This window comes from Pygocentrus nattereri, chromosome 4 (assembly GCF_015220715.1).
Source record: "Pygocentrus nattereri isolate fPygNat1 chromosome 4, fPygNat1.pri, whole genome shotgun sequence".
Lineage (NCBI taxonomy): Eukaryota > Metazoa > Chordata > Actinopteri > Characiformes > Serrasalmidae > Pygocentrus > Pygocentrus nattereri.
In genome coordinates this window covers 15,517,071-15,534,213 of record NC_051214.1, presented here as the reverse complement: position 1 = coordinate 15,534,213, position 17,143 = coordinate 15,517,071, and the positions used below count along the sequence as shown (strand labels likewise).

Genomic DNA, 17,143 nt, shown 5'->3' with positions numbered 1-17,143 from the left:
TGTTCTCCTGGCAACCGCCAAACCCAGACTCGTCCATCGGATTGCCAGATGGAGAAGCTCGATTCATCACTCTAGAGAACACGTCTCCACTGCTCTAGAGTCCAGTGGTGGCGCTTTACACCACTGCATTTGACACTTTACATTAAGCTTGGTGGTGTAAGGCTTGGATGCAGCTGCTCAGCCATGGAAACCCATTCCATGAAACTCTCTATGCATTTGTTTATGAGCTGATCTGAAGGCCACGTGAAGTTTGGAGATCTGTAGAAAGTTGCCGTCCTCTGCGCATTATGCGCCTCAGGCTTTTCACGTGGCCTGCCAGTTCATGGCTGAGTTGCTGTCGTTCCCAGTCACTTCCACTTTGTTATAATACCACTGACACTGACAGACTGTGGAATATTTAGTAGTGATGAAATTTCACGACTGGACTTGTTACTCAGGTGGTGTCCTATCACGGTACGATACTGGAACTCACTGAGCTCCTGAGAGCGACCCATTCTTTCACAAATGTTTGTAGAAGCAGTCTGCATGCCCTGGTGTTTGGTCTTATACATCTGTAGACATGGAAGTGATTGGAACACATGAATTCAGTGATTTGGATGGGTGACCGAACACTTTTTGGCAACATAGTGTATGTCTAAACTATTCGCATACGTAAACCCAAAGTGCCTGGAAACCTCAGGGAAAAAAAAACACATGATTTGTTGGACATAAACAAGATTATTGTTCCCACACTTTAATGTGGGTCAAAATTCGTTGCAAAATCTTTTTATTTGTCTTGTCATTATGAGCCCAGAATTTATTTTGATACGCATTAAATATCTGAATTTAATAGTTAAATAACTGGCAACTCTAATATTCGTTAAATTCATTGAAAAATTGGTATTTGTGTTTTTATGTGTGTCATCGCGTTTATACGCCATAGGCACGTCAGGCTGATTTCGCTCCCCGCCAGCAGGTGGCAGTGTCTCTGCGTTCAGATCGGACGAAGAAGGAAACAGTGCGTTGGCGGAGCCGGTTTGGTGTTGCTCGCTGGGTCCTTCGACTTGTGCATGGCAGCGATTTCAGCGCGGATTTTACTCTACACTGCTGACATACTTCTGTTTAGTGTGCACAAACAAGCAAACTATTCGTAAACGCCGATTATTGTAAGTATAACTCATATTATAATCATGTAGTCCAGTGGCTACATTGTAGTCCAGTGGCTACATATTTGTGTATGGATGTGGATGGTGGCTTTTAAAATAATTATTTATCTTTGCTCGAATGTTAAAGATAGCTTCTGCTTTCAGGGCATCATGGATGAACTGTCTCAGCTGAAGATTGGCTTCATTGGTGCGGGGAATATGGCTTTCGGAATAGCACGGGGCATCCTTAAATCAGGTCACCGTATGTTTTGAGCTTCAACCTAAGCGCGACGTTAATCAGTGGGCTGTTGGGATGTGGAGGGAGGTGAAATGGATACTTTTCAACTTGCACTCAATATGTGTTCTTATAAGCCTAATAACCTATCCAGCCTTTTCTGACTCCGTGTGAGTAGTGATAGCAGTGGTAACCCTGTTGTGCTCCTAAACGTCAGCACACTCAATGATCTTAATGAATCGATAACAGCAGAGATAATATTTGTCAGGCATCTGACTTCGCAGTAAACCGGGCCTAGGCCTAGATATTTCAAGAATGACAGTTGATCATGTTATGTAAGCCTTTTAGTTACACTTTTAAATGGCGCCAGATCTGAAGAGAGCTTATGTTCAATAACATTGTTCAATAACATGTCGAGTCTATGTTTATTTATTTCAAAAGAATTATGCTCGATGTTTGTATTTTGCATTGTTAGGTGATGTTCCCTCATCCAATGTGATCATAAGCGCTCCATCCAGAAACAATTTCCCCCGGTTTGAGGTAGATCACATGTCTGTCTACTGTCTACAGAGTTGCACACTAGCACTAACATATGTGTCCTGTATGTTTTATTTCTATTGATTTACACAGCATGATCTCCGCAGCATGAAAATCATATTCTTAAATGCTTTAAAGAAACGATTTGAACTATGATTTACTTATTCAGGGTTTGGGGGATTGTCTAGAAAATATTTGTTGTTTCAATACAGCCTGCAATGCTTCTGGTTTAAACAAAAGTGTTGGATTGATAAATGATGATAGATAAATGAGGGATAGAGTTGGGCAGTATGACTGCATCACTATCATGACATCGCAATATGCATATCATAGATGTCATCAGATCTTGAAGAACACTGACCAACCGTATGTTTCATTAAATAAACAGCATACATAGTCTTGTTTAATTAGATTTAGTAAGCAACATTTAATAAAAATAACCTTTTAGTTTTTATAGTATATTCAAAATTTTGCTTTTACTTTCCTTTCTTGTCTGTTCTAACTGATAAAACGTAAGAAAAATGCAGTATTGTGATACATATGGTGTATTCTGAAAACATCTTTAAGTATTGTGATGTTATATTTTTGCCATATCTCCCATCCCTAGTGCTGGCTGACGTATTGTCTACACTGGTATGCCAGAATTAGTGTCAAACAACAGTATAACAGAAGGTTTTTAGTTTTAGTGGTACTGATTGATAACAAAAACCTAGTTAACTGGGAGGCCTGGCATTTGCAGCTTGGATAAAGATAGCAGATCGGATAAAAACTAAATAAGCAGCAAAATTCCTTTCAAGAAATCTGCTTTCAGTTCATTACTGTATTAGTGCAAATTTAAATAAATCATGGTATTTATAGAAGACATTATGATTTTTACTATTTTTTCCAATACTGCTCGGCACTACAAGTGTAAATAAACAGTTATAAGCAGTTGTAAGAATGCCACAGGGGCCTTTGAATATCTCTTCTGTTCTTTAACCTTTCAACATTCTAGCAGCTGTCATTGCTGATCATGTCACTGTGCCAGTAGGATATGGGAGTTGCAGTCACACACTCAAATAAGGAAGTGGTTGATCACTCACGTTTGGTTTTCCTGGCAGTCAAACCACACCTCATCCGCACAGTCCTAAATGGCATTTCAGAACATGTCACCAGACAACACATCATCATCTCAGTGGCAGCTGGCATCACCCTGGCAACACTGGAGGAGGTGTGAGATTTTGAATTTGTAGGCAGTTTTTATTGGACTGTCCCCCAGTTGTACTATAACTTCACTTCCTTCTTCTCTTTGTAGTTGTTGCCGGTTGGCTCCTGTGTGATGCGTTTGATGCCCAACCTTCCCTGCATGCTCCAGGAAGGAGCCCTTCTGCTGGCTTGTGGAAAAGGGGCTGGGCAGGATGTGGAGTCTCTACTGAAGAGGCTCCTCTCTCCTTGTGGATTGGTGGAAGTGGGGCCTGAGACCTGGATCGATGTCCACACAGGCCTGAGTGGCAGTGGCGTGGCTTTTGTGAGTAGGCTACATAACTGTTGGAAAGGTGCTGTCATTACAGTTATGATGCTATCTTTCAACAAGCAAGGCAGTCATATGAACAGGCCATAAAAGAAGAGCGCAAGCATGTCTTCCACTTTTCATTTGCCGGTTTTCTAAATACAATTTTTACAAATACTGAATACAAGTTAACTACATCATTAAACTAAACTCAAAAGCTAAATTTAACTGAAATATTTTCAATCATTACACTCGTGTGTAAGAGACATTGTATATGCTTAATGAGCTTGACAGTTTCTGCTACAATTATAATATCCCCTTCTGTCTGAAAGGTGTACTTGTTTGCTGAGGCTTTGGCAGAAGGAGCTGTTAAAATGGGAATGCCCAGTGAACTGGCTCAGCGTATTGCTGCCCAGACTATAATAGTAAGTATATACAATTGTGCATGTGTCATCAGTACCATTTAAATCTAGTGGATTATTTTGTTACTGATTAAAACACTGAATTATCTTGGCAGGGGGCAGGTCAGTTGTTACGAGATGGAGGGAAGCACCCAGCTCAGCTGAGGGCAGAGGTGTGTACTCCAGGAGGAACTACAATATATGGACTTCACGCCCTGGAAAAGGGAGGACTCAGGGCAGCCACAATGGGGGCTGTAGAGGCAGCCACGGAAAGAGCAAGAGAATTGGGATGTAAGTAGAGGAGGAGTGAAAAAGACCGCAAGAAGAAATGACTGGGGAGAGCTTTCGAGACGAGAAAAAGAAGGGAAGAATGGAAGAAGACAAATTAGTCACAAGGAAAGGAATCGTGTGAGGGACGTGTCAAAGAGTTCATTGAACATGCTTGGTTTTCATGCGTTTATCTTATGCTGTTGTCATATTAAATGAAATCCACCATTTGTATGCTGGGGTCTTGTTTCAGCAAGCATCCACAAACATCTGGTTTCCTTCTGTTTGAAAAATGTGAGTAAGCATTCCTATGTTAAAATGCCTCAAGGGTGAAAAAGAAAGCAGATCAGATAGCACAGGCCAGTAAAGGGGAACCTTCACAGCAGTGCTGATGATTCTGAAAGCTTTAATATGTTACAGAGCAGCAGGAAATTCCTTCGGTGTAGTCTGGGATGGAATTGTCATTAATAATGTACACAGGATGGTTGAATGTAATTAAATGTTGAGGCTGAATCAGTGGGACTCATCAGTACGTTTGTTCTTTTGATGCCAAATAATGCCTAAGAACGTTTTTCAAAGCAGCATTGCCCTTGTGTTTCGAGGAAAGAAGCTGCGCACAGAAGTCAACGTGGAGTTTGTCCTTCGCCAGTTTATTAAAGATGTACAAAAAGATTTATAAAATACAACAGAATAAGCATAGTTTCCGTTGACATTATCTTTCATGCCTACTTCTTAGTGAAATCTTACCAGTTAAGGAGAAACAGGTTTGTCTCCTCCATTATTCCATATTGCTTTAACATTAATCCACAACCCAGAAAAGGGCTTGGAGAAATGAGGCATTTTCCGTCAGGGAATTGCGTCACCACCGCGCAGGCGCAGTGACATGCTTAAAGAGGGATATACCACCTCTAAAGCGAATTGTGGTGCAAACAATATATATTATTTTGTCATATACGTTATATATGTTTATCTATATGAATACTAGGGTGAGTCTCATCGTATATGAAGTGTTTCATTTATATTTATTTGCATGTAAAATCACATTTTATAGCTGTAACACTCCCAACACACCCGCACGCTCAAATGAATGGTAACGCCGGAACGTCCACTCTCTCTTCTCGGAGGTGTCTTGGTGAGGAGCGCTTAAGGCTCTAATAAGATCACCACAAAATACCGAAAAGTGAGTATCAGTTATTAAGATAAATGGACGTTGACCATTTCCAATAATTAGTGGCTATATTATCAGTTTTCATGTTTATGTCTATCCAGTGTGTTACGAAGGAGAGACGGTTTACCGTGCCGAAATATGCTCCGCTGTTTTGCGCTTGCCGGAAAGCGTCTACAATTGAACAAAGAAAACGAAATGACAGGATTTCTTGTTCAACAGAAAGCTGGAAAGCGCAGTTATGGTGATCCTAAAGGAAAAGATGATCAGTGTTATTTCCCTGTTGCATGAAATGTAGCTAGCGTGGCTAGCTAACTTAACCTTAACCCACTCGAGCATGGAGGCAGAAAAAGGATGTGCGCACTTTCCGAGCTCGCTGGTATTGGGTTTTTTGTCTTAGTTAGTTATCCTTTATGCTTTTAACGAAAATTTTCTTACGTATATTGAGTGTATGATTATGTTCGACCGACAAATGTTTTTTAAATTACTTGAGAGACATATGATTTATTGTTCAGAAGCTTTGGATCTTTCCATTTTTGTCTTGCTATTAACGACTGATTTACGTGGCTTGATTTATTAGCTGATTTAAGACTGATTTTATCTCATTAATATTAAAATCTATAACTGCTGAGATCTGAGTACAGCGTCAAGAAACACGTGTTTTTGTGGCTCCCACGTTGGGATTTGGCACACGTCAGTTAGAGAGACGGGCGCACACGCTCGTGTTTTAAAATCGGGATTTCGGTTTTCTGGCATCGTATCGATTGATGTCCTGAGATTTGATTCAGAAACTTAAGTCAACACCTTATTTGTAAGTGGGGATAATGAAGCATTTAGTATAAATACTGCTTGTAGTGGTATATATTGTAGTACATGCTGTAGTAAGTTATAATGAAATAGTTTAGTCTCTTTAATTTAAGCTGTCTACATACAAGGTAAAATGTCCTGTTAAACAAGTGTTGTAAAAGAAGAATCAAGCCTAAATCTAGCTGAAATGCTCTTTGTTTTCTTCTTCTGCTGACTTGGTGAAAAGAGCAAACTGAACTTAAATTAGCACCATTACTTTGGCTGCTGTGTTGCTCACTCATTACAAAAAGGTGAGTTAGGAAAAATATTGAATGCATGAGAAGTGAGTGTTGCCACTTATGTTCTTGTCCATTTATTTCACCATTTACAAATCCCAGTCCAGTGGTACTCCTGATTTCTGTGTATTAGCGTCACAATTTTAAAGAAGAGTTTCAAAACCTAAGAACCTGTGCACAACGAAACCGAAATCACTGGCAGAAATCAGGTTATAGCCATTTTTTGACTGAAGTGTTAGCATGAAAAGCAATATGCAAAAGTGCCTTTGCACATAGGATTGGTGAAATATTTACATTTACGCCAGATGGGTCCAGTATTTACAATGTGGAAGTCATAATGTTATCAGCAGTTAATTTGCTTAAAGAAAGCCTGTAACTGTATCAGACGAAATTTGAGATTTGACTGATATTTCAAAATGATGTTTGAAGCATTTTAGTGCACTATCAATAGAAGTGTAATATTTCTCTCCAATGTTAGTCCAAGTGAAACCAGTCACAATTTCTACATTTTATAAATGTGTATGTATTCTGACTGGCAGATATGTGCACAAAAATGTTAGCTTCAGCACAGAATTTCCATGTTGGTGAATTCCTAATATGCTCACATTTAAGTAATCACATAACGCATGATGATTACCTGCTCACAAATATTTTCGGCAGATATGTATTTGTTGAGATTGAAGTTTACTCTAATTAAGTTTGCCCTAATTAAAGAAATCAGATAGATATGTTAAAAGTCTTAACCCCAAGAGGATAAGTTGTGTCAGAAGCATCAGTGTGCATATAAGCACTGTCTATAGAGACCTGCATTGTGTTAGAGCTGGAAATTTGGGTCAGTTTCCCAGACATGGATTAAGCCTAGTCTTTGACTAAACCACAACAGCAATGGTGAATCACCATTGGAAGTTCTTTTTAGTCCAGACTTACAGGTAAAATGTAGCCTGACAAATAGGCCTTTTATGCCATTATGTGCAGGTTTGTTGGGAAGTGCTGTTGTGTTTCAGAAAATCATCTGCCCTTTCTTCTGCATTTTGAATTGCATTCCTCTTCACTTCCTGTCATTGTGAACGTGGTATCTACACACATGAATTGTTGTTCACACCTGAATGCCCCTTTGCATGCGTTCTCTTTGCTTGCCTCTGCATGTGTGCCTTTTGCTCTCTAATTGTTACTAATATTCTAGTCCCTGTCACTCTGCTTTTCTCCTCTCTTTTTCTCCTTTTGATGCTCGTGGCCCTTTTTCATCTGTCCTGGATGCAAGGTAATGCCTCGGAGAAGTCCAGTAAATGCTGGTGTGGACCAGATTGCTGCTGGCATTTCAGACTGTGTGACTACGGAGGGCCTTAGGGGCTGTTTGTCCAGTGAGGTCATGCAAGGCCTGCGTTCAGAATGTGCTGCAGTGTGGTTCGACTGTGGCGTGTATGAGAGAGCAGAGAGCCACTACTATGTCAAGCTGCAAGAACATCAGAATGGAACCACTGCTCTGGCACGCACCAGGAACAACCAAGAAACCTGTCACCATGGTGACCAGGAGGCCTGTCACCATGTGGTTCAGACTGTCTGGGTCAATAAGCCCATCTTTGACCAAGCTGAATGCCATTTTGTAGCCCAGTATCCCAAAAAGACAAATTCAGTGACCACACCCAGTTCTCTCCAGTTGTCACCTGCTAACCCCTCCTCCAATACATTATGTGATGAAGGCTACCTTTCTCAAACCCCAACTCCTGCTACTCCTGCTTCAAGAGCAATCAATGGCCTCCCCTTTCTGCCTGCACCACTGCATGGGGTGTGGCTTCAGAAACCTCTGTATGACAGGGCAGAAGCAGCTTTCTATCAGAACCTGTACCGTAAAAGTGATCCCCATTACAAGCCCATTGGAAATGATGAAGACCAAGTATGCTTCCAGGACCTGAGTGGCACCATCGTCAAGGAAACCAAGCTTGACAGGACAGAGCAGCAGAAACATTACAACAATGGCATCAAGAATGAAGACAGAGGCTGGTGTCACTTTCTCCATGCGGATAGTGAGAGGGTGTGGCTTGACCGCAGTCGCTATGTGGAAGCGGAGACTCATTTCTACGAAACAGTTGCTGCCAAAACCAACCAATCTGCCATAGTCCACTCTAGCACATCACTGAAGTATGACTTTTGCACTCAAATTTACAATCGTAACTTGCACCCACTTTAATCACACATATGTAGCTCTGTATGTATGGGCAGTGACAGTCATGTCAGTAAGATAGTCTGGGTAAATGTGGATGCAATAGTTTGATCCCTTTATTGCTGCAGCCTTATATTCTTCTACTTTTCTGTTTTTTAAATTGTTTTTGTTCTGTTCTTGCAGTGCATTTCTTTATTGTTTGACTTCCTTTTTGGCTTCCTCCTTTATGTTTACAGCACTCTTGTTTTCACCAATTTCTTTGTGTTTTCTATTTTATGTGATGTTTGGTTTTGCTGACGTTATGTGATTTGGAGATGCTGCTCAGAAGACACAAGAGTAGTACCATTATCAGTGTGCTGATGTATTGCTTGTAGTATTAATTGATACAGTGCTCTTCCTTTATATCTGGGTAGAATGACTGGAGTGGACTATTTGGCTCAGGAGAGGATATGGTTTGACAAGCCACGCTATGATGAGGCTGAACGAAGGTTTTATGAAAGGATGAATGGCCCTACACTACCTACACAGGTATGCTCATATGCTGCATGTATAGCATATGGTCAGTTACCAAAGACAGAAATTTTGAAGTGTTTCCTGTGTTGAGTAAAAGAACAGAAAACTTGCTTACTCTAAAGTCACTTATAATAGAAGCCTATGGGCAAGTTTAGAATTCTGTGAGTAAACATTTGAAATAAACTGGTTACACTCTACGAGTGCAGACCTTAGGATGAGACACATAGCAGAGAATGTCTTATAAAATGTTATCCTCATGAAAAGCCATATCCATATGCATCAGTCAGAAGCCTGTGAAACTTCCACCTACGTCAGTGGTAATGAACAACCAAATGAATTAACAAATTCGGGGGGGCGGGGCCCGGGGGGGACGACAAAATTTGCTTTGAGTTAACAGATTTTCTGTTTGTTAAGAACTCAGAAATGTCAATTATTGCTCATGATAATCGACCCAATGTTTTAGCAAAAACTATCATGACCTACAGAGATTAGGTTAAAGAATGATGAAGTGGTCCTTTAAAGGAGAAGTTTGCTGAAAATTTAAATTTGCACAGCTTTCCACTTCCCTTGTATGGAGTTTGGAGTTTGTTTTTCTTCTTTAGTTCAGAATTGGACCTGCAAGTCCAGCGTTGCTAACAAACACTACAACTAACAAGTCACTGAATAACCCAAGTAGTCTCCTTTGAAAATGCATTACCAAAAAGTCTCTCAACCCACTCAAACAGCATTCGAATCTTGATGAAGATTACACAGACTTGTCAATAAGTTAGGTCACTGAATGATGAAGAAGGGTATGATGGGTGCCTAGTGTTCTAGCGTTAGCAACATTTAGTCTTGCAACTTCAGTTCTAAATTAAAGAAGCAAAATTTGGACTCCAAACATGTATTGGCTGATCAATTACATTAAGGTTAAGTGGCACACTGTGTGAATTTCTTTTTGCGAAATTATTCTGGAAGCATGGTTAGATGCAGTGAATAACTCTCTCTAATATCTTCTCTCTTTGAAAATGTAGGACTCAGGAGCTAACAGTATTCTACAGGATATTGCCAGAGCTCGAGAGAACATCCAGAAGTCTCTTGCTGGGGTATGTTGTTAACAGCCTACCACTGCAGAGTTGTCCACATGACCATTTTTCTTCTCTTCATTTATACTTCTCTTCCCTTGTGAGAGAGGGAAGAAAAAGCATTAAAGATAGTCCATGTAACCTGCTTTTTTGTGTCCAGTCAGATGTACATTTTTAGACTTCTCTCTGTCACCCAAATTCTTGTACCCTATCCTTACCCATATTCTCTCCTTTAGTTGAAGACGACCTTGCAGCCAACTAGAGGCTCTGCTCAAAAATCTCTAAGCCCCTCCCACATCTCCATTGTAAGTGTGTGTGACCATGTGACAGACTCCCCTGTTGCCTGTTCGAACACACTCTGGTGAAGCTGAATTAGCTTTGTGTTCTGGAAATTTCATCCCACTCCCTTGCATGCATTGTTTTTATGTTAATGTGTGTTCCATGTTTTGATTTTTGCTACAAGTAGCTATTTCACACAAGACAAAATGTTTAAGAAAGCCTGTAATTGTAAAAATCATAAAATAAGAATGTTGTATTGTGTTGATTTGTGGTTTATCTTATTTCTCGTGTGTGTGTCTGTGTGTCATTCATAGTGGCTGTGACATTGCTTGAGTAGTTGCTAGGTATAGCCTGTGTAAATTGGTCTTTCATTTACACTCTCTTTCACTTGCACTCTCTTTGATCTGTGCGTTCTTCAGGAGAAGACTTCAGGAGGCAGCAGTGCTGATCAGGCAGAACTGCTCACACGCATGAAGAACCTGGAACTGGAAAACAAGAGTCTATGTAAAGGTGTGGCAAAGATTTCAGTAGAAAAGAAAGTTCTTAAAACATATTTCTGTGTGTCCCTGCACAACACATTACTGTTTTCACTGTTCACTGAAGTGTGGGATATTTTCATTTAAATCCCTGATGAGTGGTGTGTAGATAATTGTGTTCCTATTAAACAAAGCCATGCTTTTTTATCATCTACTTGCATCTTATATTTTGGCCACACAATAAAATCATTTCCTGCAACGCCAACTGAAGTTCAGAGGTATGGAAGATAGTCTTTGGCCCTGTTTATTGTTGTCTAGAGCAGTTATTATGGCCAGAGGGACGATAAGACGGATCCATCAACCATGTTTTAAGTATTGTTGTTGCATAGTTTGTCCATCAGAGGCACTCTACAACTTTTTTTTGTTGGGAAAACCACACATTTGGAAGTCTGTTGATCATAACAATCAACTGAGTCAAGCAAAGTAACGTTACCCTACAATAGATGTTATCAGCATTAATGGTAAGCTGATAATAGTCATGAAATAAATTACTTAAATGTTCGCATCACTTCTCATCTTGGCCTAAATAAGCCTGGCAACATGTCAACAATGCCTGCTTTTGCTGCAGTAATCTAAAAGCCAGTACTGACAGGCAGACATCAAAATTTGCCTACGTTTGATGTTACGGTAGTTGAGCAGTGTAGGCTAAGCTTTTGACAAACTTGATTCTAAGTTTATTTATGGAGTGTGACCATTGTAGCATGTAAGCTAACACCAGTCCCATATTTTATCCCTTGCTCATCACATAAAGCACATCTATCAAACTCCAGTCCTTGCGGACCACAACACTGCATTCTTCAGCACGATGCCACATTAAACACACTTGTTTCAGCACATCAACTAATTAGCAAGGCCTTCATCAACTGAATTCAGAGCATTTGATGAGGGTAAATGCTAAACTCTACAGCATTTTGGCCCGCAAGGTCTCCAGTTTGACATGCCTGACTTACAGCAACTTATAACTCTGTATATTGTGTTACCCACAGAGCTAACGGTTAGCGTTAGTAAAATGGTTAACGTTAATAAACGGTTAAACTCTAGCGATTCACTTATTCTACCGAAATGATGCAGATGAAGTCAGCTTCTTCTTCATGCGCCAGTATCTTGTTTGAATTGTCCCATTCCACCTTAATGGTGCAGCATTTTCTAGCTTATCTTTCAAACGTGTAGTGTGTATGTTGTAGTGGCATCTTGTTAGAGCGCAGAGCACATTGATGGGCAAGGAGATCTTATTCACAACTCAAAAAGGAGTTCTGGTATAGTTATGAGTAACATGCTATGTTTAGATGAAACTAGTTTACCTGTGGGAAATTCTTTAATTCTAATCATTTAAATTCTTTAAATGATAATAGGAATGATGTTTGTAATGCTACAGTGTGAAATCCCAAAGTAGCAAGTGTTATACTTGTACTGCATTATGTCATGTTATCTTGGTGAGGACTCTTAAATAACTACACAACAAATTTTGGGGAACATTGAATAATTTGTGTTTATAATTTTTAAATCCTCAAATATCGAAATCTAAATCTTGACTTTACTGACTTTCTGACTTTACTCTTGTCTACTCTTAAACGTATCCAAATATGGATGTTATCCATATATGCATTTAAAAGACAAGTGTAACTGCATTTTATAATTGGAATATGTTTGAATCTGAAGCATTTGAACACTTGACTACGTTAATGATATGTCATGCACTTCACCAACTATACCACCAATATGTTTATCAGTGCACTTTTCTTTATTTTAGGTGTTTGCATGTTTTCAAATGTAGGCTTTAGAACAAGAAAATTAAAAAACCTGAGTAGGACTTTACACAGTTCTCTCACCGCTTCTGGGTGTTATTTTAATCCACTTTTTTTTCCAAAATGAACATAACTCCTATTTGTCCTGTCTCTGTAGCCTAAAATGCCTGGAGTGTTCTCCCAGTGATTGCAAAATGTTTAATTGAACATTAAACGCGCCATAGCCTGTATAGTCTCTGGCCACTTTATTCTGCCATCATACCAGCCTGATTAAAAAATAAATAAATAAAAAATACTGTGCAAGGAAACAAGATCCTGAAATACACTATTGAACTTGTCAGCTCTTCATGAGTTTAAAACACTATTTTAACAATTCAGAGAAGCTTGAAATTTTTTGAGAATGTTTTTGTTAGTCCCCAGCTGCTTTAATGTCAGTCTCCCTTATTAAATGTTTCTCTCCTGGCTGTTTATTTCAGTGGTGGAGGACTTGCGTGCTGCTCTCTCTAAACTGGAGAGTCGAGTCTCTGTCCTGGAAAAAAGGCCTGCAGCCCCATTACCAGTGGTTAATGGAACAGCTCCTAATGTGAATAAAAAAACACTAACAAATACTGCACTCCACATGTTTTTTGTTGTTTGATCATATAACTGTTTTCACAGAAATCTGTTTTCACTCCACTTCCCCAGAAAACACCACCTGCACCAGCAAACAATGATGAAGATGATGATGATGATGATATTGACCTGTTTGACAGTGATGAAGAGGTGGATGAGGAGGCCGAGCGGCTCAAAGAGCAGCGGTTGCAGGAATATGCTGCCAAAAAGGCCAAAAAGCCTGCCCTTATCGCCAAATCCTCTATTTTGTTGGATGTCAAGCCTGTATGTCCTCTTAAGTAGTGCTTTTACTGATTTGCTTTATAATTTTTTATTCTATTCTATATACCTATTCATTTTAAGTGATAAAGCATTGCCTGTAGGCCCATAGCACATTTTAACATTTCCTCAGCACTGACGCTCCTTGTTTAACATAATAATTGTTTAATCGTGTGTGTTAGAGCACAGGAAACTTTGACCATTACTATAATCTTGCAAATGCTGCCTATCCTGCTTTAGGACGTCTGGTGTTGGCACATGGAATGTGATTTGTCTTCTGCTTGATCATTCCTTCCCTCACTGTTTTTTTGTGTCTGGTGTTGTGCAGTGGGATGACGAGACAGACATGGCAAAACTAGAGGAGTGTGTAAGGTCAGTACAGGTTGACGGATTGCTGTGGGGAGCCTCCAAGCTGGTACCTGTTGGTTATGGTATTAAGAAGTTGCAGATCAATTGTGTGGTTGAGGATGACAAGGTGGGAACAGACCTGCTGGAAGAAGAAATCACTAAGTTTGAAGACTATGTAAGTAAGAATAAGGATGCATAAAGAACGATGTGTTCCTTCCTGTGACCTTGCTGATGTATTTGTCTTTTTTGCAGGTCCAGAGTGTGGATGTAGCAGCCTTCAATAAGATTTAAGTACTTGCAATCATTCACACATGCACTACTGCTACTGATAAAATGACAGTTGATAATAAAGAGCTCTGACTGCATTTTCTTCTGCCTTTTATTCCTTTTCATCTCTTAAATCAAAACATATTTCTGCACACAAGGGATCACACATGGTAACATACAAAAGTGAAGTGATATTCTGAATGAACAAACATGGCCTGTCTTGCCCCTGTAGATCTACCTTTCATCAGGTCTACCTTTCTCACAACCCTGTCTAAAATGGCACAATTTAATTTTGGGTGTTAAGCAAGATATTTGAACAAATAGTTGTTTGTTACTCCATGTAGTTTATCAGTAATAATCGAATAGTATTCAATAATCTGCATGTCCAACTATATGAATTCATATTTGGTAATTAATATTTGTTTTGTGATTTATTGCTAAGCTCCCATCTAGGAATTTATCATTTCCACTTCAGTAATCTCACTAGTTGGCTGTGAGGTTCCCAGGGGCTTTTTTTAGCTTTAATTTTCAGTGATGGGTTTAATTTCTTTTGCCATAATACTGAGATGAATTTTAATTACCCTTCATTACAGTCTAAGACAATGAACTCTGTTATGTATGTCTTGATCATTGCATGTTAAAACATTGTATCATTTAATGACTATGCTTATCCTAATAAACTAGCCAAAATATAATCTACAATCACACCTAAAGTTTGTACAATCACAATCTAAAGTTGATTATGAGGATGTGATCCACTCTTCATCTAAGTTACATGTACAGAAAAACAGAACATGCTAAAGCTAAGAACACACAAGTCTTTCAGTCTTTGTGAACACCAATTACAGGTTCACAGTGCCTTTGGAAAAAGTGAACTCTTAGATTTAATAACCTGAGCAATAACTTCAAGCAAGCGCTTCCTGTAGCTGCGGATCAGAGCTGCACAGCGTTCAAATCAAATATTGAACCATTCTTATAGAGCTGCTTCAGCTCAGCTATATTCTTCTATACGTGTCTGTTGTAAACGGGTCTTGAGGTCATTCCACAATATTAAGGTCACCCCGTTTCTGCTGAGTTTCAGCCAAGCTGAGTGTCACCTGACATATTGCGTAGGATACCTGGTAATTTTGGGAAATAATTTTTCCTTCAATGGTGGCAGTCAATCCAGGCCCAGAGGCAACGATTTCCCCAAATCATAACACTCCCTCCACCATACTACACTGCTGAAATGATGTTTTCATGTTCCATCAGTAGTGCTTTGTATTCAACCTTTCATCAGTCATAAAACATTTTGTTCTGCAGTGTCGGTCATCTGGCGAGCTTCAGCTTTGTTCATAATTTTGTGTTTTTAAGTTCACCTGAGCAGTTAGGGACTTACACTGATCAGGCATAACATGTTGAGCACCACCTTGTTTTTATGCTCATTGTCCATTTTATCAGCTCCGCTTACTATATAGGTGCACTTTGTAGTTCGACAAGTACAAACTGTTGTCAATCTGTTTCTCTGCATACTTTGTTAGCCCCCTTTTACCCTGCTCTTCAGTGGTATGGCCCCTCACAGAGCAGGTACTATTTGGGTAGTGGATCATTTTCACCACTGCAGTAACGCTGACGTGGTGGTGGTGTGTTCATGTGTGTTGCGCTGGTCTGAGTGGATCAAACACAGCAGTGCTGCTGGAGTTGTTAGTTCTCAGTGTCGCTACTGAGCTGAGAATAGTCCACCAACCAAAAATATCCAGCCTACAGCATCCTGTGGGCTGCATCCTGCAACCACTGATGAAGGACTACAGGATGAACAAAACAACCTGCAGCTGCAGATGGGCAGACTTAACATCTACAAGGTGGACTGATGATGTAGGAGTGTAATAGAGTGGACAGTGTTTTGTTTAAAAACTTGAGCAGCACTGCTATGTCTGATCCATTTGTACCAGCACAACACACACTAACACACCACCACCATCTCAGTGTTACTGCAGAGCAGGGACTGATCCACCACCCAAATAGTACATGCTCTTTGAGGGTCTATGGGGTCCTGACCACGGAAGTACGGGGTAAAAGGGGACTAACAAAGTATGCAGAGAAACAGATGGTCTACAGTCTGTAATTATAGAACTACAAAGTGCACTTATATAGTAAGTGGAGCTGATAAAATGGACAGTGAGCATAGAAACAAGGAGGTGGTCCTAATGTTATGCATGGTCGGTGTAAATGGTCAGGCATGACTTCCTGTTTCACTGCAGAATTTATATAGGAGTTGAAACAGGCCAAATTCCCTCAGTCAGCCATCATTATCAGAAAGACCAGAGAATACAGTAATGATGTATGTCTGAAATGGCAGCAAGAAAACAGCTATACAATTTTAAATGCCTGTTTCCACTATCAGGAGTATAATTAAGAATTTTAAACAATTGGAGATAAAAAATCTGCTATGAAGAGGACCTATGTCTATACTGACCCCACACACAGTGAGGAGGATGGTTTAAGTGGACAGACAAAAGCCTCTGTTTTTAAGGACAAACAAACTTAGGCTTCTAGAGTTTGCCAGATGTTTGTGAGAAAAAATAAAGGTTTTTGACAACAAACACCAGAGGTGAGTTTGGAGTGGATACAGAGATAGAGATGCAGAGAAGTACTTTACCTCCTCTGTGAAGTATGGTGGAGGATCTCTGGTAATGGGCTGTTTTTATTTGGATACATTGTATCATAAACTCCATCAAGTACCAACAGATTCCATCAAGTAAAGCCTTACTGCCTCAACCAGGAAGCTTAAACTGGGCCATAATTAGAATCTTCCAGCAAGGCAGTGAAGAGAGAGGCCAAAGTGTGGACCTCAGAATCTGAAGGACCTGCAGAGAGTCTGTGGAAAGGTCTCAGACCATTTACCATTTAGATCCAACAAGAAAGTTGGATCTAATCTGGTCTCCATTAAGCATTATAGGAGAAGACTGAGCTGTGTTGTGTCTTTGCAAATGGAGGCTTCACAAAGTATTGAATGAAGGGGTGCCAACAATTGTGGCATACAAAGATTTGAGAAATGTATTTGTTTCCTGATAATATTTA

At 39.8% G+C, this 17,143-nt stretch overlaps 2 protein-coding genes across 6 annotated transcripts; both read left to right on the top strand.

Moving 5' to 3' along the window:
- The first annotated feature begins 963 nt into the window (after positions 1–963).
- pycr3 (pyrroline-5-carboxylate reductase 3) lies at positions 964–4,569 on the top strand. Of its 2 annotated transcripts, XM_017723747.2 has the most exons (7): positions 964–1,145; positions 1,290–1,380; positions 1,835–1,899; positions 2,927–3,106; positions 3,191–3,403; positions 3,718–3,810; positions 3,903–4,569. In XM_017723747.2, the coding sequence occupies exons 2-7, from the start codon at positions 1,296–1,298 to the stop codon at positions 4,083–4,085; spliced, it is 819 nt and encodes a 272-aa protein (XP_017579236.1). In that variant the 5' UTR covers positions 964–1,145; positions 1,290–1,295; the 3' UTR covers positions 4,086–4,569. The 2 variants fall into 2 exon arrangements, with proteins under 2 accessions (XP_017579236.1, XP_017579237.1); XM_017723748.2 differs by lacking the exon at positions 964–1,145 and having other exon boundaries at positions 1,316–1,380; positions 2,924–3,106.
- A 522-nt stretch (positions 4,570–5,091) lies between these two features.
- eef1db (eukaryotic translation elongation factor 1 delta b (guanine nucleotide exchange protein)) lies at positions 5,092–14,181 on the top strand. Of its 4 annotated transcripts, none has more exons than XM_037537963.1 (11): positions 5,134–5,233; positions 6,252–6,315; positions 7,562–8,439; positions 8,875–8,989; positions 9,988–10,059; positions 10,275–10,343; positions 10,737–10,827; positions 13,075–13,181; positions 13,256–13,474; positions 13,797–13,991; positions 14,069–14,181. In XM_037537963.1, exons 3-11 carry the CDS (start codon positions 7,565–7,567, stop codon positions 14,105–14,107), a joined length of 1,782 nt encoding a protein of 593 aa, XP_037393860.1. In that variant the 5' UTR covers positions 5,134–5,233; positions 6,252–6,315; positions 7,562–7,564; the 3' UTR covers positions 14,108–14,181. The 4 variants fall into 4 exon arrangements, with proteins under 4 accessions (XP_017579249.1, XP_037393860.1, XP_017579247.2 ...); XM_017723758.2 differs by having other exon boundaries at positions 5,139–5,233; positions 13,283–13,474; XM_017723759.2 differs by lacking the exon at positions 10,275–10,343 and having other exon boundaries at positions 5,151–5,233.
- Positions 14,182–17,143: the final 2,962 nt, after the last annotated feature.

What these genes read in the sequence shown, in the direction of transcription:
- pycr3 (XM_017723747.2), top strand. Translation starts at nt 1,296, where the DNA reads ATGGATGAACTGTCTCAGCTGAAGATTGGCTTCATTGGTGCGGGGAAT. An exon ending in ACAATTTCCCCCGGTTTGAG is followed by an intron (nt 1,900 to 2,926) that starts GTAGATCACATG and finishes CTGTGCCAGTAG; the next exon opens with GATATGGGAGTTGCAGTCAC. An exon ending in TTGCTGCCCAGACTATAATA is followed by an intron (nt 3,811 to 3,902) that starts GTAAGTATATAC and finishes TTATCTTGGCAG; the next exon opens with GGGGCAGGTCAGTTGTTACG.
- eef1db (XM_037537963.1), top strand. Translation starts at nt 7,565, where the DNA reads ATGCCTCGGAGAAGTCCAGTAAATGCTGGTGTGGACCAGATTGCTGCT. An exon ending in GCCCTACACTACCTACACAG is followed by an intron (nt 8,990 to 9,987) that starts GTATGCTCATAT and finishes TTGAAAATGTAG; the next exon opens with GACTCAGGAGCTAACAGTAT. An exon ending in TTAATGGAACAGCTCCTAAT is followed by an intron (nt 13,182 to 13,255) that starts GTGAATAAAAAA and finishes CTGTTTTCACAG; the next exon opens with AAATCTGTTTTCACTCCACT.